Source organism: Xenopus tropicalis, chromosome 10 (assembly GCF_000004195.4).
Source record: "Xenopus tropicalis strain Nigerian chromosome 10, UCB_Xtro_10.0, whole genome shotgun sequence".
NCBI classification, from domain to species: Eukaryota; Metazoa; Chordata; class Amphibia; order Anura; family Pipidae; genus Xenopus; species Xenopus tropicalis.
Window position 1 is genome coordinate 940,163 of NC_030686.2, and position 13,703 is coordinate 953,865.

The 13,703-nt window shown below is 53.9% G+C and overlaps 1 protein-coding gene across 2 annotated transcripts in view; it reads right to left on the minus strand.

Moving 5' to 3' along the window:
* helz2 (helicase with zinc finger 2, transcriptional coactivator) overlaps positions 1–13,703 on the minus strand; it is a 45,932-nt gene that overhangs the window by 26,363 nt on the left and 5,866 nt on the right. For both annotated transcript variants that reach the window (XR_004220645.1, XM_031894469.1), the window contains exons 4-8: positions 12,996–13,516; positions 11,455–12,084; positions 10,345–11,131; positions 9,769–9,844; positions 395–3,794 (exon numbers count right to left, since the gene is read on the minus strand). Coding sequence is in view for 1 of the 2 variants with exons in the window: in XM_031894469.1 (XP_031750329.1) it covers positions 395–3,794; positions 9,769–9,844; positions 10,345–11,131; positions 11,455–12,084; positions 12,996–13,516 (5,414 nt within the window). In the remaining variant the exon portion in view is untranslated. The remainder of the gene's footprint in view (positions 1–394; positions 3,795–9,768; positions 9,845–10,344; positions 11,132–11,454; positions 12,085–12,995; positions 13,517–13,703) is intronic.

A 13,703-nucleotide genomic window follows, 5' to 3' on the forward strand; every position in this document is an offset into this window, starting at 1 on the left:
AGGGAGTGTATTTCCTGGTACCCATGTGACTGTCTCTACTTCCTGTACATGGGGGAGTGTATTTCCTGGTACCCATGTGACTGTCTCTACTTCCTGTACACGAGGGAGTGTATTTCCTGGTACCCATGTGACTGTCTCTACTTCCTGTACACGGGGGAGTGTATTTCCTGGTACCCATGTGACTGTCTCTACTTCCTGTACATGGGGGAGTGTATTACCTGGCACCCATGTGACTGTCTCTACTTCCTGTACATGGGGGAGTGTATTTCCTGGGTGACTGTCCCTACTTCCTGTGTATACACAGTACTGATGTTGCATGGGGGTGTGGCACTGCCATATGTATAATACAGAGATGCCGCCCATAATCCAGTTGCCCCACCCCCATATGACTCACATGTCTGGGAGGAGCTTGGGGATCAGTTCTACGGTGAAGCTGTTGTCGCTGTGCAGAACGGCCTCTGGGATCTCCTGATTGGGCCGTTGGTGGAGGTGGAAAGTGACGGCGCCGCCGTGCTCCTCGGTCACATGGTTGGAGGGGTCCGTCAGGCAATGTGCCACCCAGGTGTAGAGGTGCGAGTCCAGGGGCGACTCTGCCTGGGCCCCTTGTAGCCCCTCCATGCGCAGGCACAGGTAGCAGTTCTGGAAGTCCATGTCCAACTCACAGTCTGCAATGAGGGGCGGGGTTAGTTTGAAGGACCCTTTCCTTGCCGGCCCCCCGCCTGTGTCCTTATTGTGCCACCGGATTGGCACGTTCCTCAGCACAACTGCATTCCCTTCTCCGACAGCCGACATGGCAGCTTCCATGGCACAGAGAGGCCCCCACACTGCCTGGTATTCCTGAGCATTCCCATAGCAACGCAGGGGGGCACGGTGTGCCAGGCCGGAGAAACAATCCACCGGGCTCTCGGAATGTTCCAGGCAGATGTGGATGCCCGGGGTGGGAGAGAAGAGCTGAGGCCTTGGCATGGGGATGCCCCGCTCCTGGGCGCTGCACAGCTGGACGGGTAGGGTGTCCCCGGGTTTCAGTTCCAGGGTCAGGTTGGTGTGATGCCCGCAGCTGCTCTGCTGCACCTCGGCACCATCCTCTGCCACCTCCACCCCCTTATGCAGGGTGCACAGTGCCTGCCCGGGGTCGCTGAGGCTGAGGGCATAGAGGGCATCGTACCAGGCCCTGGCACTGAATGTGGTGATGTCGCTGCGCCGCTTGTGCCCGAGGGGCTTTTCCCGGTAAGTGTGGTAACAATAGACCCTGCGCCTCCAGGACAAGCGGACCCCGCCGGGGATGCCCTCGGGCTGCTGTGCCAGCTGCAGGTAGCGGTATTCCACCTTCATTGGGGCGGCCAGAGAGTCTCCATTCATGGGGAAAACCAGCTGGAAGCTACTGCCGGCGGCATCTACAGAGACCACCACTGCCAGCTTCTGCTGCCCTCTTCCCCTGAGTGCCAGCGCCAGCTCCATGGCCAAGCCCTTCCTTTCATAGGATGCGGCCTGATGCACCTTCCTCTCAAAGTGGTGGCACAGGAAGTCCATGTCCTTGGGGGCAACGGGGGGCACCAAGCCAACGAGGATTCCCTGCAGGAGCCTCTGCACAACAATATCCAAATACCTGCGAAGTGGCGAGGATGCCCATGTGTATGCCCACAGCTGGAGGGAGTAATGGCCCGTGGCATCGGCAGTGCCCGAGCGGATGGTGCTTGCCCGCCCCAGGTTCCTGCGGAACTCGCGCACAGCGTGGCACAATTCTGGGTGCAGATCATCCGTTAACAGGAGGTCGCGGGCACCGTCGTAATCGCCTCTCGCCGCGCACTCTTCTATCTGCTGCCACACCGGGGTAAATACGGTGATGCGCTGCTCGGGGGCGAGGCCTGGGCTCTCGGGGGCGGGGCCTGGGCTCTCGGGGGCTTCCAGCAGGTGGTGGGAGAGGTATGAGGAGAGGGGCAGTAAGTGGCTGAACTTGTCCCTCAGCTCTTGGATCTTGCGCAGGGTGGGGGGCGCCTGGCATCGCACTGGCACCAGATCCATGGCCGAGTCTTTGCCGGTGAGGAAATCTGCCACCCAGCTGTTGTACAGAATCATCATCTCCTCGATCATCATCTGGGCCTTTCGGGCCCCGGGGGGGCACTTTTCGTCCGGCTGTTTGTAAGTGGCAGCTTCCTGCAGGCGGTGGGCACGGTGAACCTGTGAGAAATGCCAACACGCCGCCAGGCAGCCCTCTACGCTGCCGAATGCCGAGTGGCTTCCCTGGTCGGCCAGGATGGCGTTTGCCTCCTCGTACGACAGTTGGCGGTCGGAGGAAATGACAGACTGGCACAAGTGCCCGCTCACCATCCAGTCCGTTTCCTTCTCCACCAGAACAAAGAGGGAGAGTGCCCGGCGCTCACAGAGGGGCTTCAGGCTGCAGCGGGCGGTGCACATTGGCACGGGCAGCATATGGGCAGCTTCCCGTTTTGGGGAGTAAAATGTCACCCCTCTTCTCATGGCTTCTCTGTCCAAGTCGCCCCCAGGGGGAATGACGCTCGCCAGGTCGGTGATGTGAACCCCAATCTCATAGTGCCCGTCCCGTTCCTGCACGGAGATGGCATCATCCAGGTCTTTGGCATCTCTGGGATCCACTGTGAAGGTCAGAATGTTCCGGCAGTCTCTGCGGCCCACCTCCACCTGGGCTTCCCTGCACAGTCTGGAGGCTTCCTCGGATGCCCCTAGGGGGTACTGCCCGGTGCCGGTGACTCCGAACTCCAAATCCAGCACCTCGAGGCCGTCGTCCAATCGCTGGATGGGGCGCAGGATGCGGGTGACAATGCCCAGGGGGTAGTAGAACCCCTTGCGCCAGGCGATGACTTGCACCACAAAGAGTTGGCTCCGGCGCATACCCGGGGTCAGCGGCTCGCATTTCAGCGTGCGCATCTGTCGGTCGCGGTACTGGCGGATCGGCACCCGCACTGGGTTCCCTTTCAGAACCGGACAGAAGATCTTGGTAATGGATCTTTCGACAGGGATCATGATGCTGCAGTCGTGGGGGTCCATGAAGCAGAGGAAGCGGCGCTCCTCCTCCGACGCCTTCAGCACCCCCACCACTTTCCCTGCCTTTGGGTCGGTGTCGGGCAGAATTTGGACCACGACTTGGTCTCCGCTGAATGCCAGGCCGCAGTTGACCCTGCCGTTGATGTGAATACGGCCCGGGGGGCAGTCGGTCAGGGTGAGGGCGTAGCCCCGGTCGAAGTGGTCCTTGTGCAGGAGGCACCTCTTGTACACGTTGGGCTGCATGAGGAGGTACTGTGCCAGCTGGGGCTCGGGGAAGGCGGTGTAGGGGTCCCTCCTGCCCTGGGGGGGCGGCTCTGAGCGGACCTCCAGCATCCCCTCCTCCGACAGCGTCACACAGGCCTCCGTCTTGCACTCCAGCAGCTCCTCCAAAATGGAGTCCTCACAGCTCATGTCCATCTCTGATACCCAGGGGTCCCCGTCCTCTTCCTCCTCTGGGGGGGCTTCCCTCCAGGCCTGCAGCTCGCGCACCACTTGCTTGATCTCCTCCACGGTGAGACCTGGGGGTTTGGCACTGCCCCCTTCCACACATTCCCCCAAGTAGCGCCTCCATATTCGGCTGCATTCCCCAAAGGAGCACAGGGCCACCATGTCTCCCACCACAACCACCTGAGAGCGGGCTCGGGTCAGAATCGTGTTGAGAATGCGGGGGTCGCAGAAGAAGTCGAGGCCAAAGGAGCGGGGGCACGAAGAGAGGGAAGGGAGGCTGTCGACTGTCTGCACCGTGCTCAGGATAATCACCCGGAACTCACCCCCTGCACAAACAGCACAAGTGGGGGGTTAGGGGCAAAGTAAGGGTGAAAGGGTGGACTGATACAATAGATTGTGCATTGATGGAGTAGATTGTGCAGTTAGGGAATGGATAGTGCAGTTAGGGAATGGATTGTACAGTTAGGGAATGGATAGTACAGTTAGGGAATGGATAGTGCAGTTAGGGAATGGATTGTACAGTTAGGGAATGGATAGTACAGTTAGGGAACGGATAGTGCAGTTAGGGAATGGATTGTACAGTTAGGGAGCGGATAGTGCAGTTAGGGAGCGGATAGTGCAGTTAGGGAACGGATAGTACAGTTAGGGAGTGGATAGTGCAGTTAGGGAGTGGATAGTACAGTTAGGGAACGGATAGTACAGTTAGGGAGTGGATAGTGCAGTTAGGGAGTGGATAGTACAGTTAGGGAACGGATAGTACAGTTAGGGAACGGATAGTGCAGTTAGGGAACGGATAGTACAGTTAGGGAATGGATAGTACAGTTAGGGAACGGATAGTACAGTTAGGGAACGGATAGTGCAGTTAGGGAATGGATTGTACAGTTAGGGAGCGGATAGTGCAGTTAGGGAGCGGATAGTGCAGTTAGGGAACGGATTGTACAGTTAGGGAGTGGATAGTACAGTTAGGGAACGGATAGTACAGTTAGGGAACGGATAGTACAGTTAGGGAACGGATAGTGCAGTTAGGGAGTGGATAGTACAGTTAGGGAGCGGATAGTGCAGTTAGGGAGCGGATAGTGCAGTTAGGGAACGGATTGTACAGTTAGGGAGTGGATAGTACAGTTAGGGAACGGATTGTACAGTTAGGGAACAGATAGTGCAGTTAGGGAGCGGATAGTGCAGTTAGGGAGTGGATAGTACAGTTAGGGAGCGGATAGTGCAGTTAGGGAGCGGATAGTGCAGTTAGGGAACGGATTGTACAGTTAGGGAGTGGATAGTACAGTTAGGGAACGGATTGTACAGTTAGGGAACAGATAGTGCAGTTAGGGAGCGGATAGTGCAGTTAGGGAGTGGATAGTACAGTTAGGGAGCGGATAGTGCAGTTAGGGAGCGGATAGTGCAGTTAGGGAACGGATTGTACAGTTAGGGAGTGGATAGTACAGTTAGGGAACGGATAGTACAGTTAGGGAACGGATAGTGCAGTTAGGGAGTGGATAGTACAGTTAGGGAGCGGATAGTGCAGTTAGGGAGCGGATAGTGCAGTTAGGGAACGGATTGTACAGTTAGGGAGTGGATAGTACAGTTAGGGAACGGATTGTACAGTTAGGGAGCGGATAGTGCAGTTAGGGAGCGGATAGTGCAGTTAGGGAGTGGATAGTACAGTTAGGGAGCGGATAGTGCAGTTAGGGAGCGGATAGTGCAGTTAGGGAACGGATTGTACAGTTAGGGAGTGGATAGTACAGTTAGGGAACGGATAGTACAGTTAGGGAACGGATAGTGCAGTTAGGGAGTGGATAGTACAGTTAGGGAGCGGATAGTGCAGTTAGGGAGCGGATAGTGCAGTTAGGGAACGGATTGTACAGTTAGGGAGTGGATAGTACAGTTAGGGAACGGATTGTACAGTTAGGGAACGGATAGTGCAGTTAGGGAACGGATAGTACAGTTAGAGAACGGATAATACAGTTAGGGAATGGATTGTACAGTTAGGGAACGGATAGTGCAGTTAGGGAGTGGATAGTGCAGTTAGGGAACGGATTGTACAGTTAGGGAACGGATAGTGCAGTTAGGGAACGGATAGTACAGTTAGAGAACGGATAGTACAGTTAGGGAGGGGATAGTACAGTTAGGGAATGGATAGTACAGTTAGGGAATGGATAGTACAGTTAGGGAACGGATAGTACAGTTAGGGAGTGGATTGTACAGTTAGGGAACGGATTGTACAGTTAGGGAACGGATAGTGCAGTTAGGGAACGGATAGTACAGTTAGGGAACGGATAGTACAGTTAGGGAACGGATAGTGCAGTTAGGGAACGGATAGTGCAGTTAGGGAACGGATAGTGCAGTTAGGGAACGGATAGTACAGTTAGGGAGTGGATAGTACAGTTAGGGAACGGATAGTACAGTTAGGGAGTGGATAGTACAGTTAGGGAACGGATAGTACAGTTAGGGAACGGATAGTACAGTTAGGGAACGGATAGTACAGTTAGGGAACGGATAGTACAGTTAGGGAACGGATAGTACAGTTAGGGAACGGATAGTACAGTTAGGGAACGGATTTTACAGTTAGGGAGCGGATAGTGCAGTTAGGGAACGGATAGTACAGTTAGAGAACGGATAGTACAGTTAGGGAGGGGATAGTACAGTTAGGGAAAGGATAGTACAGTTAGGGAACGGATAGTACAGTTAGGGAACGGATAGTACAGTTAGGGAGCGGATTGTACAGTTAGGGAACGGATAGTACAGTTAGGGAACGGATAGTGCAGTTAGGGAGCGGATAGTACAGTTAGGGAGCGGATAGTACAGTTAGGGAACGGATAGTACAGTTAGGGAACGGATAGTACAGTTAGGGAACGGATAGTACAGTTAGGGAACGGATAGTGCAGTTAGGGAACGGATAGTGCAGTTAGGGAACGGATAGTGCAGTTAGGGAACGGATAGTGCAGTTAGGGAACGGATAGTGCAGTTAGGGAACGGATAGTACAGTTAGGGAACGGATAGTGCAGTTAGGGAACGGATAGTACAGTTAGGGAACGGATAGTACAGTTAGGGAACGGATAGTACAGTTAGGGAACGGATAGTACAGTTAGGGAACGGATAGTACAGTTAGGGAACGGATAGTACAGTTAGGGAACGGATAGTACAGTTAGGGAGTGGATTGTACAGTTAGGGAACGGATAGTACAGTTAGGGAGCGGATAGTACAGTTAGGGAGCGGATAGTACAGTTAGGGAGCGGATAGTACAGTTAGGGAATGGATAGTACAGTTAGGGAACGGATAGTACAGTTAGGGAACGGATAGTACAGTTAGGGAACGGATAGTACAGTTAGGGAACGGATAGTGCAGTTAGGGAACGGATAGTACAGTTAGGGAGCGGATAGTACAGTTAGGGAACGGATAGTACAGTTAGGGAACGGATAGTGCAGTTAGGGAACGGATAGTACAGTTAGGGAATGGATAGTACAGTTAGGGAACGGATAGTACAGTTAGGGAACGGATAGTGCAGTTAGGGAATGGATTGTACAGTTAGGGAGCGGATAGTGCAGTTAGGGAGCGGATAGTGCAGTTAGGGAACGGATTGTACAGTTAGGGAGTGGATAGTACAGTTAGGGAACGGATAGTACAGTTAGGGAACGGATAGTACAGTTAGGGAACGGATAGTGCAGTTAGGGAGTGGATAGTACAGTTAGGGAGCGGATAGTGCAGTTAGGGAGCGGATAGTGCAGTTAGGGAACGGATTGTACAGTTAGGGAGTGGATAGTACAGTTAGGGAACGGATTGTACAGTTAGGGAACAGATAGTGCAGTTAGGGAGCGGATAGTGCAGTTAGGGAGTGGATAGTACAGTTAGGGAGCGGATAGTGCAGTTAGGGAGCGGATAGTGCAGTTAGGGAACGGATTGTACAGTTAGGGAGTGGATAGTACAGTTAGGGAACGGATAGTACAGTTAGGGAACGGATAGTGCAGTTAGGGAGTGGATAGTACAGTTAGGGAGCGGATAGTGCAGTTAGGGAGCGGATAGTGAAGTTAGGGAACGGATTGTACAGTTAGGGAGTGGATAGTACAGTTAGGGAACGGATTGTACAGTTAGGGAGCGGATAGTGCAGTTAGGGAGCGGATAGTGCAGTTAGGGAGTGGATAGTACAGTTAGGGAGCGGATAGTGCAGTTAGGGAGCGGATAGTGCAGTTAGGGAACGGATTGTACAGTTAGGGAGTGGATAGTACAGTTAGGGAACGGATAGTACAGTTAGGGAACGGATAGTGCAGTTAGGGAGTGGATAGTACAGTTAGGGAGCGGATAGTGCAGTTAGGGAGCGGATAGTGCAGTTAGGGAACGGATTGTACAGTTAGGGAGTGGATAGTACAGTTAGGGAACGGATTGTACAGTTAGGGAACGGATAGTGCAGTTAGGGAACGGATAGTACAGTTAGAGAACGGATAGTACAGTTAGGGAATGGATTGTACAGTTAGGGAACGGATAGTGCAGTTAGGGAGTGGATAGTGCAGTTAGGGAACGGATTGTACAGTTAGGGAACGGATAGTGCAGTTAGGGAACGGATAGTACAGTTAGAGAACGGATAGTACAGTTAGGGAGGGGATAGTACAGTTAGGGAATGGATAGTACAGTTAGGGAATGGATAGTACAGTTAGGGAACGGATAGTACAGTTAGGGAGTGGATTGTACAGTTAGGGAACGGATTGTACAGTTAGGGAACGGATAGTGCAGTTAGGGAACGGATAGTACAGTTAGGGAACGGATAGTACAGTTAGGAACGGATAGTGCAGTTAGGGAACGGATAGTGCAGTTAGGGAACGGATAGTGCAGTTAGGGAACGGATAGTACAGTTAGGGAGTGGATAGTACAGTTAGGGAACGGATAGTACAGTTAGGGAGGGATAGTACAGTTAGGGAACGGATAGTACAGTAGGGAACGGATAGTACAGTTAGGGAACGGATAGTACAGTTAGGGAACGATAGTAGTTGGAACGGATAGAAGTTAGGGAACGGATAGTACAGTTAGGGAGGATAGTAAGTTAGGGAACGGAATTTTTACAGTTAGGGAGCGGATAGTGCAGTTAGGGAACGGATAGTACAGTTAGAGAACGGATAGTACAGTTAGGGAGGGATAGTACAGTTAGGGAAAGGATAGTACAGTTAGGGAACGGATAGTGCAGTTAGGGAACGGATAGTGCAGTTAGGGAACGGATAGTACAGTTAGGGAAAGGATAGTACAGTTAGGGAACGGATAGTACAGTTAGGGAACGGATAGTACAGTTAGGGAACGGATAGTACAGTTAGGGAACGGATAGTACAGTTAGGGAACGGATAGTACAGTTAGGGAACGGATTTTACAGTTAGGGAGCGGATAGTGCAGTTAGGGAACGGATAGTACAGTTAGAGAACGGATAGTACAGTTAGGGAGGGGATAGTACAGTTAGGGAAAGGATAGTACAGTTAGGGAACGGATAGTACAGTTAGGGAACGGATAGTACAGTTAGGGAGCGGATTGTACAGTTAGGGAACGGATAGTACAGTTAGGGAACGGATAGTGCAGTTAGGGAGCGGATAGTACAGTTAGGGAGCGGATAGTACAGTTAGGGAACGGATAGTACAGTTAGGGAACGGATAGTACAGTTAGGGAACGGATAGTACAGTTAGGGAACGGATAGTGCAGTTAGGGAACGGATAGTGCAGTTAGGGAACGGATAGTGCAGTTAGGGAACGGATAGTGCAGTTAGGGAACGGATAGTACAGTTAGGGAACGGATAGTGCAGTTAGGGAACGGATAGTACAGTTAGGGAACGGATAGTACAGTTAGGGAACGGATAGTACAGTTAGGGAACGGATAGTACAGTTAGGGAGTGGATTGTACAGTTAGGGAACGGATAGTACAGTTAGGGAACGGATAGTACAGTTAGGGAGTGGATTGTACAGTTAGGGAACGGATAGTACAGTTAGGGAGCGGATAGTACAGTTAGGGAGCGGATAGTACAGTTAGGGAGTGGATAGTACAGTTAGGGAATGGATAGTACAGTTAGGGAACGGATAGTACAGTTAGGGAACGGATAGTACAGTTAGGGAACGGATAGTACAGTTAGGGAACGGATAGTGCAGTTAGGGAACGGATAGTACAGTTAGGGAGCGGATAGTACAGTTAGGGAGTGGATAGTACAGTTAGGGAACGGATAGTACAGTTAGGGAGTGGATAGTACAGTGAAGTGGATGTTACAGTAGGAGAATGGGGGGCACAGTTAGGAAATACACTGTATATGTGGGGGGGGGGGTGGAAATGACGTGCACATACCTATAATGTTCTGATAGTCTGTCACAGTGACATCTGACAACTTTACTTTGCGTAGTTCCTGGCGTATCAGCCGGACCTGTACAGAACATAGGAGAAAGAATTAAGTGTTCCTCTTCCTGAATGTACAGTAAGGGAGGGGCTTGTACAGTGAGGGAGGGGGTTGTACAGTGAGGGAGGGGCTTGTACAGTGAGGGAGGGGGTTGTACAGTGAGGGAGGGGGATGTACAGTAAGGGAGGGGGATGTACAGTGAGGGAGGGGGTTGTACAGTGAGGGAGGGGGTTGTACAGTAAGGGAGGGGGATGTACAGTGAGGGAGGGGGATGTACAGTGAGGGAGGGGGATGTACAGTGAGGGAGGGGGATGTACAGTGAGGGAGGGGGATGTACAGTGAGGGAGGGGGATGTACAGTAAGGGAGGGGGATGTACAGTGAGGGAGGGGGTTGTACAGTAAGGGAGGGGGATGTACAGTGAGGGAGGGGGTAAGGTGGCAGGTAGGGGAGGGGGACAGACAGACTGATGAGGGAGATGAAGGGGTGGGACCGATAAAGTGGGTGGGGACAAGACTGGACCAATTACCTGGCTGCCTTGGGATATGACACAGATGCTCCTGTTCCTGATAGGCCCCCAGTGCTTCGGCCATTGGTTCAACACATCACCGATCACTTCTATTATTTGCAGCACCTCTGAGTGGTTGAGCCAGGAGTTGCCCTCACGGGTACAGTGCCCCCGTGCGTGGCAGAGCCCCAGGGCATGTTGGCCGGGGGGCGGTGCCACGTTCTCTCCGGCGCAGGCTTCAATCCCGTCCCCCCGGCCAACGTAGAAGCAGCGGGACACGAAGGAGATGATGGCGGGGGCGGAGCGGTAGTTTTGGTGGAAGACGATACGTGCCCCTTTGGCCACTGAAGATTTGCCCCCTTGGTAATGTGAGAAGAGGCGGGTAAGTAGGGTGTGCTCCTCTCTGCCCTCTTTACCCCCCCTGTAGAACAGCCTGGGGCTTTCCTGCATGTGGTCCCCAGCAATCACCACCCGGGTGCAGTGGTCGGCCAGTGCCAGGGGTATCAGGGCTTCGGGCTCGGGCATCTGGGCAGATTCATCCAGGAGAATGTGGCTGAAGAACCCCCGGGGCACATCCAGATCCCGGGAGGTAACAGCCGTGGTGACGGTGATCCGGTGGCGTTCCAGGAGCTCCCTCGGCGGAACCAGGAAGGAGGCGCCATCTTGTGTCAGGGGGCAGTACTGCAGCGTGACCGGGTCTGTCCTGTTCAGGGGGCTAAGCCTGTATTTCACCCTCAGGGGCGTGGCTTCCGGGTGGCCACTGCTCACGTATTGGTGGAAATGCTCTCGCACGTAGAGATCAGCGGCGCTGGGGGGGCAAGAAACCTCGTTATCTCAGGAACAATTGTTATTATTGCAATAGTTCCCCTTTAATATCTGCCTTATGTTTGTGTTTTGATGGCATTAATGGGGTGCGGGGGGGGCGCATTGTACTTTACGCTCCCCTCTGCTAACCTGCCCTTGGAACTGTCTATAAGCACTGCCCCCAGCTGGACAGATGTGGGGTAGCAAGGGATGCGCTCGGTAGAAGTGGGCTAATAATGGTACCGGTACTGTAGGGACAGATATTGCACAAGTGGGTAAGTAGGTGGGTAGGTGGGTGACAGAGACAAATGGGTGCCAGATGCCTACCTGTTATTGTGGGTGCAGATTAAGACCCGGGTGCCAGGCTGTTTGATGACCTCCAGTGCGGCTTTGGCCATAGTAAAGGTTTTGCCGGTTCCGAAGGGCCCATAAATAAGGAGAGGGGGTACCAGTTCTGCGCCGGGTGCTGACCCGCAGATGTAGGAGGCGGCCAGTTGCTGCTTGGGGTTCCCCCAGGGTGGGGTCCCCTGGGTGTTGGGCAGACGACATTTAGACAGTTCTGGGAGAACCAACTTCTCCTCCAGGAGTCGATCCACCGCCTCGTGGTACATACAGTTCTGCAGCCGGTCCAACTGGAACTGGACCTCCAGCTCGGTGCTGCTTCCAGCCTCCAGGCCCAGGTCCTGGCAGCACCTCTCCGGTACCTGTAGGAGGACGCTATTCTCCAGGCCGGCATGGGCATCTACAGACACCTCATAGACCTTATTGGCCGGCGGTGGGACGGGGGCAATGAGGGCGTGGCTTACGGATCGGTGCAGTAAGTAGCCTTCTTCTGAGTCCGGGGTGGTCCCACTGGGGAGAGGAACCTCTGCCAGGAGCTCACCCTGAGGGGCCACCTTCATGCCCTGAGGGCTCAGCGCCATCTTGCTCAGCGTCACCAGAACCTTCAGGTTCAACCTGGAAAAAAATGTGAGAGATCCAATTGGGTAATTCCCATGGGCAACTTACCCTCTGCTCTCCTCCACTTCTGCCATCTGCCCCACTACCATCACTTACCCTGACCCAGCCTCTCCTATCTGCCCCTGTACCATGTCCACCAAATACCCTCTGCTCTCCTCCACTTCTGCCATCTGCCCCACTACCATCACTTACCCTGACCCAGCCTCTCCTATCTGCCCCTGTACCATGTCCACCAAATACCCTCAGCTCTCCTCCACTTCCGCCATCTGCCCCACTACCATCACTTACCCTGACCCAGCCTCTCCTATCTGCCCCTGTACCATGTCCACCAAATACCCTCAGCTCTCCTCCACTTCCGCCATCTGCCCCACTACCATCACTTACCCTGACCCAGCCTCTCCTATCTGCCCCTGTACCATGTCCGCCAAATACCCTCAGCTCTCCTCCACTTCCGCCATCTGCCCCACTACCATCACTTACCCTGACCCAGCCTCTCCTATCTGCCCCTGTACCATGTCCGCCAAATACCCTCAGCTCTCCTCCACTTCCGCCATCTGCCCCACTACCATCACTTACCCTGACCCAGCCTCTCCTATCTGCCCCTGTACCATGTCCACCAAATACTCTCTGCTCTCAGACTTTTTAACCCACCCCTCTCTCTACATACCCCTTCCCTCTCCGCCCCAGACACCATCTTGTTTCTGCTCCTAAACACCCACCTGTGTCCTTTATGCCCCTCTATAACCCAGACACCATCTCCTCTCTGCCCTTATAACCCCCCCCCATCTTCTCATTTGCCCATCTGCCCCAATTCGTCCCACCGCCCAGCCTCCCTCTTGGCCCATTTGCCCCTCGCTTCTCTTCTCGACCCTACAGCCCTGAGTATTTCTCACGTTGATGCCCCGTACCTGCCAATGACTTGTTCCCTCGCTGCCTCCTCTCGCCCTATTGCCCCGTGCATCTGCTCCCTGTAGTTCTTGGCAGTGACGGTCGGTCTCGGGGCCCCGGGAGGCTTATGGGTCGGACTCAGAACCGGCTGCTGGTACAGTAACAAGAGGTGCTTCTCCTCCTGAGTCCTCTCTTTGCAGGGTATGACCAGCTGCCTGCCGGGGTGCCAACGCTCACACGAGGGCAGAACCTCTCTCTCTTGCCCCGAAGGACCTTCCTGTCGGATTTCTGCCTCACCCCCAACCTGTAGGCGGAGCTTCTGCAGCAAAACTGGGCGTATCCCAAAATCCAGCACCACCCACTGCTCGAACACCCCATAGACAGAGGCCTCCACCGTGACTCCCACTTTGTACTGCTGGGGCCCCCTCCCCTGGAAACTGCCCCCCCGGGCATAAGAGCAGGGGTCCGGCAGCCCCGGGGCAGTCAGTGAGAAGGTGGCCCCAGGGTCATGTTTCAACAGAGCCACGTGGATCAGAACCATCTAATGGGACACAGGATTTGGGTTAGACATGGTACTTCAGCCCCAGAGCTAGTTCTACTGCCCCAGTCACACCCCAGAGCTAGTTCTACTGCCCCAGTCACACCCCAGAGCTAGTTCTACTGCCCCAGTCACACCCCAGAGCTAGTTCTACTGCCCCAGTCACACCCCAGAGCTAGTTCTACTGCCC